This window comes from Haliaeetus albicilla, chromosome 3 (assembly GCF_947461875.1).
Source record: "Haliaeetus albicilla chromosome 3, bHalAlb1.1, whole genome shotgun sequence".
Lineage (NCBI taxonomy): Eukaryota > Metazoa > Chordata > Aves > Accipitriformes > Accipitridae > Haliaeetus > Haliaeetus albicilla.
In genome coordinates, this window is record NC_091485.1 from 15,675,833 (window position 1) to 15,693,067 (window position 17,235).

The window sequence follows — 17,235 nt, forward strand, 5'->3', positions numbered from 1 at the left end:
ACCCATTTTTTATTTTTTAACCCTAATCTGCTTTTTCTTTTCTTTCTTTTTTTTTTTTTAAAAGAGAATTGGACCAACACATGTACAAACACGCTAAAATATCTGATTTATTTCTACTTTTTAAAAGTTACCCTAGTTACTTTTTACGTAAATAATTTTTATCTAATCATTTTATTAATAATTCAGATAAACACTCAAACACTAGAATGAGGCCAGCTATCACAACTTTTGCCACATACACACTCATTAAGGATTTACTTCTGAAATAAATTTATTAATGAGAAGGAAATTAATGACATAACCATCTAAATAAAACATTCAGCTGTGTTACCTCTGGCAGTCTTTTTGTAAAGATATAGTAAGTCAGGCCAAATATGATATGAGGAACAACTTGCAGAAGTTATAAAAATTATTATTAATCCTTTTTCTAATAAATCAACAGCAAGAAACCTGATGGTCTGTTGACCATTACACAATCAGGATGAAAAATAAAGGAAGCAAGAGAGCTCCTTGAATTTCCTCTATATTCACTTAGGAGAAGCATGGAAATAATCCTGTGCTCATATATTATACATTGGCTACATCATAAGAGCTGTCTCAAATTGAACATTGTCATGAAACAGACAGACAAGACGGGTAGTTAAAAAACCCTGGGACCAGATACCAGTCATTAAAGAATTCAGAAGGCCTAGAAGACAGCTAGCATAATAACAATTTTAAAAATGCTTCAAGAGGGGATCAAAGAAAAAAGAAAGACCTAATACCTGTAACAGGAAAACTTACATTCTTAATTACAAATAAGATCACACATGGACAAATATAATATACTGAAGAAGAATCAAAACAATTTTTATGCAAGAAAACGTAGGTCTTCTTACAATCTCTTTCAGTTTTCTGAATGGGTCAATAAATTGACTCTGCTTGGTCAGAGGTCAGGCAGGTGTTCAAAAGGCATTTAACAAAGGCCTTCCACAATGATTCTTACAGAAACGTAGCTGACTTGGAAAAAGAAAAGGCCCTCACATACTGGAATACCTAGTTATTAAATCAGGAAAAGATAAGGGAGAAGGGACAAGAAGAGAGAAATAAACGACCAGTTTCCATGCTGTAGGAAAATCGTATCTGTAGATCCCAAAGGGGACCATTCTTGGCTTTTGCCACAGAAAAGAAAAATCAAAAGTATTTAGGAAGCTGGGTAAATACAAACAGAAACAAAAATACCAGGGGATTAAAAGTAGTAAAGGCTTTCCATACTTAGTGATGAAAAGAGAAAAAAATATAAAGTAATGACAATCAAAACACAGTTCTGATTTACTGATAGAGGTGCAGCTCTGAGTTTACTATTATCACTCAAAGTGAGATCTTACACTTATAAAAGGATTTTTTAAAAATATTGTGCAATAGCAGTAAAAAAGTAAACAGAAGATTAAGAGTTATTAGGGAAAGTGTGTTAAGCATAACAGAAAATATAATTATTCCAGCCATACGTTAACATCTTCAATAGTGTATTTCTTTTTACTATTGGGTGGACACACCCCACACCCCAATTATATTCTTTTGGAACTGGAAATTCAGAGAAATAATAATAAGCAATCGATGGTAAGGAATTCCTGGTATATAATACTTGAGTCAGAGGGGAAAAAAACCCAAACCGAATTGCCATATAGGATCCTGGGGCAGATGGAGTGAAGGAAGAGGGAACTGAATTCATTTTCTGTTTCAATATAATGAAATTGCTGGTGTAGATTTAAAGCAAACAGTGCAAATACTTCACCCAATGTACAGCTAAATTTGTAATTTTTCACGACAGGCCATAGTGAATGTTAAAAGTTTACATGTGTTCAAAAAGAATTGGAAAAATTCACAGAAGAGATATTTCAGTAAGAAGTATTAGAGTTGAAAAACACCACTCTCATTCTGGAACATTCTAAAACATAAATTGTGAACAAGCCATGACAGTGGTCTGGGAAAGTATTCTTGTGCTCCCCTTAGTAAGTCTTCCATACACATTCATTTTTGGTCAATGTCAGAAATGGGATACAGGGCTAGAAGAACTTTTGTTATGATGTCACGCAAATACTCTTATGCTACTCTGCCAAAATAAAAAAGGTAACTGGCATTTAACTGCATTCAGTCTGCCACAAACTAGACCTTCTATTATTTTATGATTAGAATATATCCCTTAGTAAATTATCATATTAAGATATTCATGCTTTATGAAAGCCAAAGGACAATATTAAATAAGTACTCTTAAGTCAAATCAAAACCTTGTCCTAATTAAGAAAAAATACAATATAGAATAGCTGATTATACACACATGTCAGCAAAACCTATACTTTTTTTTTTTTACCATTGCTATAAAAAGTGTAATTCAAAATTTATATACATTCTTTCAAAATTTTATCACTACAATTTACAGGCCCACTCAAGAAGTTAGAAAATAGGAGATAAAATACTAAACTTAAATGAAAAATTTGAAGCATACTAATGCTCTTAATGTTATGCCAATAGTCACATGCAAATGACAGATTCATTTTTAAATGTGGTCTTTGACCTTCAGCTTCTGCTTGTCAATAATTCTGAACTAATTATTTTTGAAACTGGAAACAATTTGGTGAGGAAAGTAAAAAGTGCTGAGTGTTGATACATGACAGTTAGCAATCCAGTAATTTTTTTCTTTGCTATTATTAAACATCAGCATAATTTGCTAGAGGAAATGAACACATCTGTAAAACTTTCTTTTTATTTGTTTTTAGCTCTACATTTTAGCGGGTTTTCTAAGAAATTAAAATGAGCATTTCACCAGAAAAGTAATTAGCAAAAAAAATCATATAAAAGCCCCCTGTATCCCAAGTGGTAATTCTGACAAAACATTTTGTGTTTTAAAAATCTGCTAAGGGAGCAAATTCTGCAGCCAGTACTGCTTTACCATCACAATAACCAGCCCCAGAGGTTTGCACTGAAACAAAGATAATTCTCCATTAGGTGAACAGTGCTAGGTGAAGTATCAAAGTGTTTAATAATGATACCATAATTATGTCTTCTCTCGAGTTTTGCTCTGATAAAGAGTAAAAAATATATTAAAAACTCAATTCAAGAGATCTGTGACACAAAACCAGGAATGAAACACATGGCAATTAGTATAAGCCCTTACTATTAAAAACTTCTCTCACATCATCCAGGCAAATTATAAAATTCCTCCTCTGTACTGTGCTGCCTCCTCAAAACACCTTTGGCAGATCACAGCATTCAGATAGTGGGCAGACAGATCACCATCTACTGTGATCTCTGTTGACAAGGAAGCAATCTGCATCTCCTTTTGTATTTGGCTTTATTCACACCAGTAAATCAGCACAGCAGAAGTGGAAAAGTAGGCTGCAGCAGCAGGTGCTGAGGCCCATGCACAAACACAAGAGCCTAGGTTTTGCCTGCTCCTATGGCCCTTAATCCACGTGCAGTATGAGGCCATCCCAAAAACTGTCAGTGGTCCAGCTCTGTCCACTCCCTTAGGGCTTGGACCATGAATATCTGAAGCAGAGATTCCCACATAGTTTCCTTCAGAAGGAATTAAGTGTGCACAAAATAACTCTGAACTAAAGCAATACCAGTTCAAGGGGGGATGATGAGGGGATCTTCCTTAAAGCCTCATTACTTCTTTGAACCAAAATGTTACAGTCTGTTAATGCTGCTGCAGCATTTGTCACCTTATCTCATTCCATTTATTTTTCTCAAGCACTTCTTAAATTTTATTTCACAACTGTACTTGTAAATACTGTTCTAGTCAATAATTTGTGATAAGTTTCTGTGGAGCTTGGAGTAATAAGGCTGTCTCTCATTAAAACTGTTCTATTGTGGTGAGTTAACCTTGGCTGGGTGCCAGGTGCCCACCAAACCACTCTCACTCCACCAGCTCAGCAGGACAGGAGAGAAAATAAGATGAGAAGCCTCATGGGTCAAGCTAAAGGCAGTTTAATAAAGGAAAACCAAAAAACAAAGGCAGCATGTGGAAGCAAAACAAAAAAAACCCCAAACCCCCTAAAACTCCAACTCATAAACAGAGATGCATTCTCTACTTCCCACCAGCGGGTGATGTCCAGCCAGTTTCTGGGAAGTGGGCCTCACTACACATAGAAGTTGCTTCAGAAGGCAAACATTTTAACAACAAATGCCCCTCCCCCAGTTCTCTTCGCTTTTATTGCTGAGCCCAACATCATATGGTATGGAATATCCCTTTGATCAGTTTGGGTCAGTTGTCCTGGTTGTTTGTCATCCAAACCTCTTGCCCACCCCTAGTCTACGGGCCTTTGCATGGGAGGTTGGAGAGAAAGCCTTGATGCTGTGCAAGCACTGCTCAGCAAGAGCCAAAACATTGGTGCATGATCAACCCTGTTCTAGCCACAAATACAAAGCACAGCACTGCATGGGCTGCTTTGAGGAAAGTTTAACTCCATCCCAGCCAGACCCAGTACATCTGCATTCAAGTAAATAGTAAACAGTTGGAACAAATAAAATTGAATAAACTTTAAAATGATCTAAATATTTCTGGGAAGAATAAAGTACAGTATGAACAATCTTTTCAGCTACCTGTAATGAATATTTTATATTATTTTTCTTAGGAAAAAGAGAAGAGCATTTAATACTTCAGTTGCCAAAACTGTAACTGAGATTTTGCTTTCTTAAAAAAAAAAAAAAGTAATATATGTATTTTATATACCATATAAAATGTGTGTTACTAAGGTGTGATCTGATCCAACAGCTTCTCATCCAAAGGGTTTACACACAGGTAGTGGTAATCCATTACAACCTAGAAGGCACTAGAAACAAAGAGGTCTGATATATACAGCGATCTTTAAAAACCAGTCTGTTCCTAACTAAAGATGAAAAATAGCTGATAATATTTTTCCCTGAATCATGAAGAAACAGCACCTTATGATGCTGAAAGTTTAAAAACTGTGGTATTTTTAGTTCTTTTTCTTGAGAATCAAGTATGTAGCCATTATTTCCATGAATTTACAGTGTTTCTTTCCTTCAGTTAATCCACCCAATACTTCAATCACTTTGAAATCTTCGCCATACAATTGCATACCAAGACAGATCACAGTATATGTACTTTGGTAGTATGTTTGAAACAGTTGCTTAATCTACAGAGAAAGGAAGAAAAAGATACTATCTTGATAATAAATCTGGAAGTGAGTACAAGAGTGTTTTAACATCTTCCTTAGAGATGTACAGAAAGAGAGAATTTTTGTTTTGAAATTTTTGTTAATTTGATTTTTCTAGATATTAAAAAAGGAACGATTGAACTTTGTTTTCTTATTCAACTAAAAAAATAGATTTAGGGAGCAGTAATTTAGTCTCACAGCCTTTACTGATGTTTTTTAATTAAAGTTAGGAAGCACATCATTCACATTACAACTATTCCCATATCAAAATTTTGCATTCACAAAAATTAAAGTTTACACACCGATTTTGTGAAATTACAAAGACTTTATAACTACAGCAGGGTAACTAGTTTCTGCCATATAAGAAAACTATCATCAAATATCTCATTTTGTAATTAGGAGGAGGAAATACCCCTTTCACATCTTTTGTCTAAGGAAAAGGAGAGAGTGGATATTGTCCCTCTATTTTAAAAATACGAAGAAAACCAATCTCATTTAAGTTGCTATTGTAAAGATTAATTTTTGCCTACGAAACACGAGGAACGCACCCACCTCTAACACAGTGGTGGGATAGCCTTGGCTGGATTCCAGATGCCCACCAAGCTGCTCTCTCACCCCCTCTCCTCTACAGGATAGGGGAGAAAATAAGATGGAAGGGCTCATGGGTTGAGATAAATTACCATCACGAGAAAAATAGACTTGACTTGGGGAAAATTAAATTTATTGCTAATTAAAAATAGAGTAGGATGGTGAGAAACAAAGATGAAAATAAGAACATGTTCCTTCTCTCTCACCCTTCTTCCCAGTCTCAACTTCACTCCTTTACTTCCAATTCCTCTATCTCTTCCCTCTATGTACAGATGGCGAATGGTGGGTTATGGGTCAAGTCCATAACAGCTCCTCTCTGCTTCTCCTTCCTCACCACACTGTTTCCCTGCTCCAGCAGGGCATCCCTCCCATGGGATACAGTCCTCCATGAACTGCTCCAGAGTGGGTCCTTCCCACAGGCCACAGTTCTTCAAGAATTGGTCCAGCATGAGTCCCCCATGGGCTGCAATTCCTGCCAGGAGCCTGCTCCTGCATGTGCTCTCCACAGGCTGCACCTTCCTTCATGGCATGTCCACTTGCTCTGGTGTGGGGTCCTCCATGGGTGGCAGGGTGACAACCTGCTTCACCATGGTCTTTACAGGTTGCGGGGGAATTTCTGCTCTGGCTCCCCTTCTTTCTCTGGCCCTGCAGAGCAGTTTCTCTCACATTTTTTCCTCACTCCTCCCTATCACACACTGCTGCTCAGCATTTTTAGTGTATCTTAAGTGTGTTTTCACAGAGGCGCCACCAGCACCACTGATGGGCTCAGCTTTGGCTAGCGGTGGGCTCCTTTTGGAGCCAGTTGGAACCAGTTGTCTGGCATGGGGCAGCTCCTGATCTCTTCTCACAGAGGCCACCCCTGCAGTCCCCCTGCTACCAAAACCTTGCCATGTAAACCCAACACAGACCATTTTTTAAGTTATTGCCTAAAAATTTGAATGCTTCCTACTTATGAAAAATCAAACAGCATCAATGATTTTAAACCCATCTCACTAGGTAATGTTAACCTAAAAAGGTTTCATCTTAAAAATACTCGTTGTCCATCATTCCACCTTTAAAATTTATAGAATTTTTTCCTAACAACATTATAAACTTATCATATTAAAAAGGGAAATTAAACTTTAAAAAAAAAAAATTAGTTTATGCCTCCACAAGCCCCATAGTTTAATATTCTACACTTAAATTCTGTACAAGTCCACTACAAAACATATTCAATTAATCAAATATTCACTAACCAGATCTTTACCATAATGATTACAGATAATATAGAAGAACAGTTATTCTTCCCTAAAATTAATTTAGAAGTTTCTTTCAAGGTCATACTCACAGATGAAATAGAAAATACCTTTCCATAAACAGCATGTTTTGGGTATTGATCTATACCATCAACAAGGGGTCTTTTCTTTCATTTTATCCCTTCCTAGATGAACCAGTTAGATCCATTTAATATTTGTTGCCATGCTATTTGTCAAATAATAAAACTATTAATTTAAACAGTATTCTCTATTCCAAGAAGTACAATCGATAAAATCGCATAGTAACAATGTCTGTTCTCAATTGTTTCATCAATTCTGCTTATCTCATACAACAGAAGTTAACCTTTCAAAAACTGCATATGGAAACATTTTAAACCAACATACTGCCAGCTAAGAATAATATTAAGGACTCATATTTTGTGCAAAACATAATATTAACTTTTGTGTTCAGAACTTCAATCTCCATGATTTACTACCATGAGTGGCAAGAGATTGGACATATTCTATATTCTGTGAACATATACCTGTTAAAGAGCAAGATAACTAAGTGTCAACATAAACCCGTTTAGACAAGGATGTAATGACTTCACTTCTGTATTTTGATACCATGTTTAATCTTACTAAAACTGTTATTAGAGAAAAAATGTTGTCATTGTTTATACCCTTTAAATGTATGAATCAGCCATACATCAATTAATAACACTATATATTTTTCTAAACTACAATGGATCTCACAAATACAGGTTTTGGAGAAGCTAGGGTGTTGGGCAACTGTGTTTTGCTCTGGAATTCATTCCATAACACATTACCCATATCCCTTTTGTCTACTTACTAAATAAAGCCCTAATCATTCAGATTAGGATGCAAAAGATCTTGAGAGTGCTGTGGTTTCAATCTTGTATATGATTCCCTTTGCTAACCTAAACATCTAACCAACACCCACATTTTACAGAAATCATCCTTCTGTACTCTTCTAACCCTGCATATAACACGTTATTTTATTTGAACCCAAGCTGTTATCCCAGAAAAAAAGGCTCCTGAATCAGAAGTCAAAGCCTTTCTTTTCAGGTTTTTGATAGTACTAGATCAAATTAGACAGAGACAGTCTCAGAAATTAGAAAGGTTCAACAGTGACATTAGGATGTCTCTACATAGGAATAGACAGGTTCTATCTAAGATACAAATTGAGTTAGGCTGGAATCCTTGAAAAGCCACTCTCTCCTTCCTTAACCCCTTTAATATTCTGGTTATAATAACCCCTGTTTTTCATTTAAGGTCAGCAGCAAGGTTAAAAAAATATGCTAACTAACTCTACAAACCACTATCTTCTCCACATGTGGCTGGCCAGGTCTCCAGCGCCATGACTGATTTGGAGGTGAACTCATTGCTAGAGTATTTTTTCTCATAAGGATCTTTCTATCTTACTAAATTTTTGCTGCTGTGAATAGAGTTCATTGTGGCATTAAGGATTCACCACAGTCGTCCTTTCCTCTAATACTGTTGACCTTTAATTTTACTCATGTTGTCAGTGGGTGTTTGGCTTCATAGAAGACAGGCCAGGAGCCCTAGGCACCATGAGCAAGTATGCTTTAGGATACTATGGCAGGCCCTGGCAAGGAGTCCTGGCTGGAAACGCTGCTGAAGACTACAAGACTGTTCAACCCTGGTGGTGATGCACCACAGGGCAAGGTTCCCAGCCCAGAATGGAGAAACTACTCCTGGCACAGCAGATGCCTCTATTCACAGCTCTGAGGGAAAATGCTCCCATCAAGGCCATTCTATCTCCCCCTAAAGCTGGGACAGGCAGAGGCAATATCCTTGCCTGTAGATGGCATGCTCCAATCAAGTTCTGTAACCAAGTTGAAGAAAGGGGCCAACCTTGTGAAATTCAACAATGACAAAGTCCTGCACCTGGGAAGGAAGAGTCCCTTGCAACAACAGAGGGGTGGTGGTTTTTCCAAAGTAGCTGATGCTTGGACTCTGGCTGGGCATCGGTCTGCTGGTGGTGTGTGATTGGTTTTGCATCACCTTCCCCCCCTTCACTTATTAAACTGTCTTTATCTCAACCCATGAGTTTTTTCTCAATTTTGCCTTTCCAGTTGTCTCCTCCATCCCACTGCTGGGGAGGTGAATGAGGACTGGGTGGGAGCTTACCTGCCAGCTGGGGTCAACCCATCACAAACATGCTGCCCAGAGAGGCTGTGCAGTCCTGGAGGTTTTTGAGACCCCACTGGACAAAGCCTTGAGCAACTTGGTCTGACCTCAGAGCCGACCTTGCTTTGAGCAGGAGGTTGGACTGAAGATCTCCTGAAGTCCATTCCACCCTGATTTGTTTTGTGATTCCATGATTTGCAGTTCTTCTAAATCAGAGATAGAAACAGCTGCAAACAAATCAGTTTTCACCCTAACCTTTGGATAATAACTGTTACCAATCCAACAGATGACAGATTTCATAGTTTCAGCTGACACTAAAATACAATTTTTAATTTTCTCCTTTAAACTGATAATCAATAGTTTTGAAGACAATCTTATCCTAAAATCATCAGCTAGGAAAAGGCAAACACTGCAGGGATATTCACTTTTATGAGAAGGAAAGAGAGATGACTGAGCTCCATCTCAGCCTTTTGACTTTGTTAAAATTTGTGAAGTTGTGTCAGTTAGAGTTGTGATACTAACAGAGTTGATCACAGATGTCTAGTATTCTCTGCAAGCAACATTTTAAAAAACAACCAACCAACCAACCCAGGACAGCCTTGTAACTAAAAGGTATTTGGAATACAGTAACATGCCTTAGCAGATGAGCATCTTTCTGGCAACATCTCCAACCTCAAATTACTTGCATTACAAAAAAATCATTAAAATGCTGATATGATATGGTATGATATGATATGGTATGATAAAATAAATACTAATAAAGGAATATCCAGAACAGGTGTTTGTTATGCAAGATATTTTATAAAGGTAATCTATATGTGTGAATTGTAATTTGCTGCTCCTGAGCCATCACAAAAATACAGAAAAATCGTATCATTACATTTAAAAGCAGACCTCAAGTACAGAACCTGTCTCTCAATCTTTCCCAAGAGAAATTACTTATTGTAACTATACCCTAAATCTGGTCCTAGTTACTCAGATTGCCATTATTCAAGAGTAAATGCATATAAATGACAGTAAATTATTTGTTATTTGCAAATAAGAATGTTAACTGTTTCGTGTTGCCCAACTTGTAACATCAAGTATGTATATTTACTGATTGATTGGGTTGGTGGGTTTTTTGCTTTCTCTTGCACAGCCTTCAGAGTCTCAATGAAAGTAAGAGCCTTCTGGATTACCACTTAATTATTGGCATGGAAAACCATAAAATAAAGGAAATACCCACAGCTGAGAGTCTCTGAGTAATTTATCACATCATTTTTAGCAGTACAATAAGGTTTAAAAGTGAACAGAACTTTAGAGGAATAAAAAATTAAGAAATAAGGCTCTTCCTTCAGTTCTCTCTTCCCTAAGAAGTGATTCAATATTCAGCAAGACAGAGGAATGATTGGTCTCACAGCTTTTTTTGCTTTGACCTTCATCAGGACTCTATAGCTACCAAAGCTTACTTAATCTCCTCTGTTACTCCCAGTGTTCACTTTTGCTCCCTCATCTTGTCAGACTTGTCATTTCTCCCTGCTCCTTTTAAAAATAAAAAAGATATTTCTTTCTGTTTCTGTACCCTACAGAAATTCAAAGTCACTGAGTTCTAACTGTCCAGGTCTGAGATGCAGACAAGGCTGTTCTGTATCGCACAACCCTTGTTTTAGGGGCACATTTTGACATTATGAAATAGTAATTCTTTTGGGGAATGCTCTTCCAAGTAATCGAACTAAGCAATGAACATACCTTATTTTTAATTAGCAGCTTATTTGTGCATTGTGATGATCACAATTCAATTTAGTTAGTGTTGCTTTATTTTTCGTCTCCAGAAGTCCCTGAATTTCTTTTACCTGCAACTTCAATCTTCTGTTCTCTTCTCCCAAACTTTGCTTTCCTGCTTCAAGTCTCTCTCTCTTTCCCCATTCAGAGGTATTCTCAAACTGCAGTCTTTCCAGCTGGGAAGGGTTGTGGTGGGAGAAAGAACAACCAAAAGAGAGAAAAAGAAAAAAGAATAATATGATTAAAAAACCTTGTTATTTACTGGGTGAGGCTAATGGCCTCACCTCAGCATAAGGTGGGCATCTTAGAAATCAGTCCAAGATATAAATTTTCCATGTTTCATAATGTTAAGTACTTGAATTTGGAAAGAAAAAGAACAAAAGAGTCAATTTTTCATTAATTGTACCTTTACCTAAAGCATAGCTATTAGTTTAGTATAGTAACTGGTAACCAAATCTTATTTCTCTCCCTGCTATTTATGGAACAACAGTATTAAAACCAAACCAAACCAAAAGACTTTGTTTTAAATAAAATTGAGACTGATATTTGGTCTGACAGTGTCAAAGTTCATTTTTTATTCCCCCAAGGAGCATATTTTTAGTTATAGTCTGTTTACACTTTAGAAGGACTATGATGTATATTCATTAAAAGGAAGAAGTTCTAAAGTATGTCTTCAGTAGTAGAAACTGCTATCCTAATGACCAGATGAAAGATTTTTAAGTTTTCAGACTACTCTGTTTCTTGAGGTCACAATTAATAGTCTTAAGGGAAATATTATCTTTTATGGCCAATGTTGTAACCTGAATTTAGGATAACCCATCTTTCTGAATCCATTTATCTAATCCACATACAGGAGGAATTACACATATCAACAAAAAGTCATGTTACTAAGTCCTATAAAATAATTACCTAACAACTGATTTTATTTCCCCCTCAGACAACTAGACACAGGTTTTGCCAAGAATGTACAAAATGCTCCTCAGATTTCAAAAGAAAAATTGATAAAATGAATTTATTTGTATAGCACAAAACAGGTACTTATCAGGTACTAAGAGATATTTATCAGATTATTATTGATAAGTACTTACTATTAACGAGTTATTATTAACTGGTACTTATAAGAAGATTAAAGGAGATTAAGATAGATTAAAAACTGTGAAAATGAAAGGTTCTTGATCTTTCAACTTACATGAAAAAAAGAAGAGAAATGCTAATACATAAAAGTCAGAATTTTAATAACTTTACAATTTTCAGTTCTGTGAAAACTAAAATTGGTTATTTGATAAAAGTATAGACTGACAACAGTGCAGGGCGTTTCATTGAAGAAACAGGATATCTGTATCAACAAGGGTTTAGAAAGGTCTAGGAAGGTGTACTTTTTCAGATGTTGGTTACTTTTATTTTAAAATCAATTTCTGGCAAATAATGAAAAGCTATTGCACATAAAGCAAAGAGAATGAGGCATTACAGCATCAGAAAAACATAATTCAGACCCTGTGAATTGTAACAATGTGATTATCTAGCTAAATCAAATAGTAAACTTGTCTGTTCCCACCTTATTTCTGAACAAATAGAAACAATTAGATACTCTATAAAGTTAAAGAGGCTCATTCAGATTTTCAGAGGAAACTAGAAATGCTTTTTGAGTCTCTCTAGTAAGGACAAAAATCATATTCAATGGAAAATAACAAGTGATTGTTTACTAACAATGATAATATTTTTCCAGATATTCCTCTAGCTAATATTCTATATATGATAAACCAGAGGATTCCCCAGAAGACCAAACAGGGGGAAGGAGGGGGAAAAAAAAAAAAAAAAAGAAGAAGACCAAGTGCTTTTTTACTCCACAAGCTTCATCTTCTCATGATGAAGAACGATAAAAGACAAACAGCAGTGCTGATGTTTCAAACAGCTTCCATGTATAAATCAGACCCCATCCATAAGTTTATCCATTTGAAAATGAGGTCCATAATTTCCAAAGGTTTATATTATTTAGGTATGGACACTTCATGAGCTAAAGTTGCACCTAAATACTAAAGTATATTCCTTGGAATAAATAGGAAATCAAGAATAAAAGAACTAAGACATTACAAGAAAATATTTAATTAGCAAATTAATTAGAGCCATCTCTAAATTCCAGTTCTAAGCCAATTCACATAATGTATGGCAATCACCAACCATATGAAATGTAACAAGAGCAAGTGCCAGATTCTGCACCTGGGAGGCGGTAATCCTGGTTATATGTACAAACTGGGGGACGAGAGGCTGGAGAGCAGCCCCATGGAAAGAGATCTGGGGGTCTGGGTTGATGGCAAGCTGCATATGAGTCAACAATGTGCCCTGAGAGCCAAAAGGGCTAACCATGTCCTAGGGTGCATCAAGCACAGTATAGCTGGCCGGTCGAGGGAGGCGATTGTCCCACTCTACACTGCACTGGCGTGGCCTTACCTCAAGTACTGCGTGCACTTTGGGGTGCCTCAAAATAAGAAGGACATCAAACTGTCAGAGTGTGCCTGGAGGAGGGCAGCCAAGATGGTGAGAGGTCTCGAGGGCAAGACTTACGAGGAGCAGGTGAGGTCACCTGGCTTGTTCAGCTTGGAGGAGAGAAGGCTGAGGGGTGACCTCATGGCAGACTACAACTTCCTCAAGGGGGAGGTGCTGATCTCCTCTCTTTGGTGACCAGTGACAGGACACAAGGAAATGGAATGAAGCTGAGTCAGGGGAAGTTCAGGTTGGACATTAGGAAAAGGTTCTTCACTGAGAGGGTGGTTGGTCACTGGAACAGGCTCCCCAGGGAAGTGGTCACAGCACCAAGCCTGTCAGAGTTCATGGAGCATGTGTACGATGCTTTTAGTCCTACGATTTAGTTTTAGGTAGTCCTGCGAGGAGCAGGGAGTTGGACTCGATCCTTATGGGTCTCTTCCAACTTGAGATACTCTATGATTCTAAATACAGATGATGAATACCAACTACTTCACTTAGAAAAGTCAACTGTCAAAGAGTTAAAAACTGAATGGATTATGTTTAAAGGCATTTTATTCCACCAGCAAAAGACAATTCCTCAGGCTGTTCCTTCTCATCACGGATTATTTGCTCCCCTTAACAAAGCAAACACAAGAACAACAAACGAGCAACCCTCCACACACACCAAGAGAATTCTTAAAACCTTGGCCAGTCTTCACATCATAATACACTGTTGGAGAGTATTATTTAGAGAGAACTCTGAAACAGTTCTTAAAACTGAAATAGGCCTTTGATCTAAGATTAGGCAAACTAGCAAGTAAGAAAGGAATATATTCCTTTGACGCTCTGTATCATATTTGCAGACTAACTGGGAACTAATTTTAACTTATTAAACAATTATGCTATTCAGCAGTTGTCTTTACATTATGGACTTTTTCTTGCATGAAAAGACTACACAGCTACAAAACTACTCGTTTTAGGGGGTATGGTCCATGTGGGTAAAATACAACAGAGTGAAAACCCTATATTTTATGTTCATGCTACCTCACAGTCTTTAGAGGCTTTTTACCAAGCTAAACTCCTTAGAATGTGATAAACATCTGTACTGAGATTAAACAGGGAATCAGGGAAAGATAATTTTATACCCCTGTTTTGGGGTTTGATATTTTTTGGCATGGTTTGCCCACTGATGATAGAGTACAAGAAGTTAACGCCAATGCATGAGAAAATGTTAGATGCTCACATGTTTCTAATGAGGTCTTTAAACTCTATCCACTGAATTTCTGTACAACAACTGGAAATGAAGGGATGACATACCTCTATTTATCACCAATACTTTTTACCCCCCCCCCCAATTGTGCAGATTTATAGTTGTTCAAATACCATCTACTGGATTACAATCACAAAACCTGTATATTTTCTAAATAAGTATGCAGGCATAATATGCAGGCATAATGTCTTACAAGTACCCATGAAAGATCTGGAACACAAGAAAGCCCCATGTTCTTGCAAAGCATCTGCCAAAACACACAACTCAAATTCTAAGCCTGAAAGTTCACCTTTTCACACCGATGACACTGATCAATACCAATTCATTTTTGGCAGACTTCAAGTAGAGAGAAATCACAAAGCCATCCAAGGTTGAATTTCAGTCAGGCAATTAAGCACAAGACGACTACCAAACCAAGATCTGAGTCAAAGATAAATTTACTTATCTCTCTGTCTGTAAAATTTCAATTCATTGCACCCAAGATGTCTACAAGGTCCTATAATGATAAATTTAAATATTTAATATACAATATAGATGAAGAACTCCATAATAAAGTCAGAAAAAAATATTAACTTGTATAAAATCTTGAATAGACAATTTTGGTATAATTGATTTTACTATAAATTGTTGTCCAGCAAAGTACTAGAACTCATATTTTCTGAAATAATAATTTTCAGGGTGTTAGTAATCAGGGTTGGTTTGTTATGCATTAAAGCTCTCCCAAACTATACCTTATGCGTATCCCAAATACCACGTTTCATATGATGCTCTCATAGGAAGTATTTGCTCTCTTTTTCTTCTTTGGTAAAGAACATGTGAAAAAAAGTGAGGTGCCAGATCCCAACTTTCAGTTTCCAGGTCAGAACACCAACTTCACAGAGTCATCACGTGTAATTTTGTCACTCCCAGCTAAAAAGATGCACCTTCTTTTGAGTAGACAGAATTTGTCTCTCACACCTGTGCAATGCATTCCCAATCCCACTCACACCCCAAAACCCCTGTCAGGACCCTTCCAGCTCCAGGAGTTCAGCTGGAGGCACTCAAGGCCAGCTAGCTGATGGGAGCTGTTGTAAAGAGCTGAAAGAAGACTCAGCAGAGGGAAGTCTCTCTTTGCTTCAGGGCTGCTTTTAACCTGAATATTCCAGACCCCATCCTTGACAGAGCTATGTTGCAAATATTTACATATTTGCATTTAAAACAGACAGGAAAGGTTCGTATCAATGTAATACAGATTGCAGAAAACAGTTTTGATACACCTATTGTTTTATGAGGAACACAGGTGTTCCTGAACTGACTAGTCTCATCCTTCTATATGAATTTTTCAACATATTTTATCTTGAGCCAAATAAAATTAATTTTATTATACTTATAAATTACATATAATATCTATTATATTGTAATAATTATTATATTTTAACTCATTTAGTGGAAAACTGAAATATTGCTATTAAAAAGGCATGAAGGAGAATTTACTTTTTTTTTAATATATGAAAACTGAAAATTATTGACCAAGTATTTGTTGGTAACACCTTTGGTAATCTTCCTAAAGTAAAGGAGGATGCATACGTTTATTTTAATTGAAAATTAAAGAATATTATTTTACATTACTTTTTCTGAATTTTTGTATTCTATATTAATAGATAATCTAATCAAGTCATTACAATCTTTAAGCAGGATACTTCTGGCATGCAGAATAATGAGCATGTGTAAAGATACATGTTGATATTTGCAGAATAAAAATTCAAACAAAGAAAAAATATTTGCTGTTTGCAATATTTTTCCAATGACATACATGAATCCAGTTTTAGTTATCAATTGTTACTTGGTCGTATTTTCAAAACAATTTAAGCAACTCAACTCTTTAAGCAGTATGGGTACTGCATGTATCAGGTGTGAGAAGTATTTCCTATGCAAGTTCAGCTACTTGTTCCATGAATTAGCTTCACCCTCTTAATTTAATTAGGAATTAAAACATCTTAATGGCTTAATGGTTGCTCATGATAGAAACAACAGTATGTTCACTACAAAGGCCTACTGTGAAAGTACAGTATTATTACAGCTTTTAGTGGTGCATTTAGATCCATAAAAAAAAGAAAGTTGGGTTAATTTTACTTTTTTTTTTTTTTTTAAAGTGAGTTAGAAATTGCAATGTTATATTCTCTTGCTGTTTACCTTCAGAGATGAAAAACAGATATTCACAGGAGTAACGTCCCATTCAAGAATTGCACTACTGTTTTTCTAATTGAAAATTTTCTAACTTCTAAGAGTTTTATTTTTATGTAAGAGATGAAGGTACATTCCTATAAAGCATATAAACTTAAACACCTTGGAAAGTTGCTTCTCTATCATTCAAGTCATTCTTCCAAACTGAATAGGGACACTAAAGCAAAGAAAAAAAAAAAATCAGGTCTGGAATTAAGTTAGGAAGAACAAGCAAAATTAAGTATTTCATGATCTCTTCAACGTAATTTTGTGCAAAAAATCTTGCAGGTTTATGGTCTTTCAGAACACACCCAAGCCTGCTCATCCCTCTTTGAGATGTTGTAAGAAGGGTCTTTTTATAACTTGGTGCTTTAAATTC

The 17,235-nt window shown here is 36.3% G+C and overlaps 1 protein-coding gene across 5 annotated transcripts in view; it reads right to left on the minus strand.

Moving 5' to 3' along the window:
- CCDC102B (coiled-coil domain containing 102B) overlaps positions 1-17,235 on the minus strand; it is a 176,283-nt gene that overhangs the window by 107,849 nt on the left and 51,199 nt on the right. For 2 of the 5 annotated variants that reach the window (XM_069778886.1, XM_069778887.1), the window contains one exon: positions 10,993-11,097. In XM_069778886.1, the coding sequence (XP_069634987.1) occupies positions 10,993-11,097 (105 nt within the window). Of the gene's footprint in view, positions 1-10,888; positions 11,098-17,235 lie in introns of those variants that run through there. The other 3 variants (XM_069778884.1, XM_069778885.1, XM_069778888.1) reach the window with 2 other exon arrangements.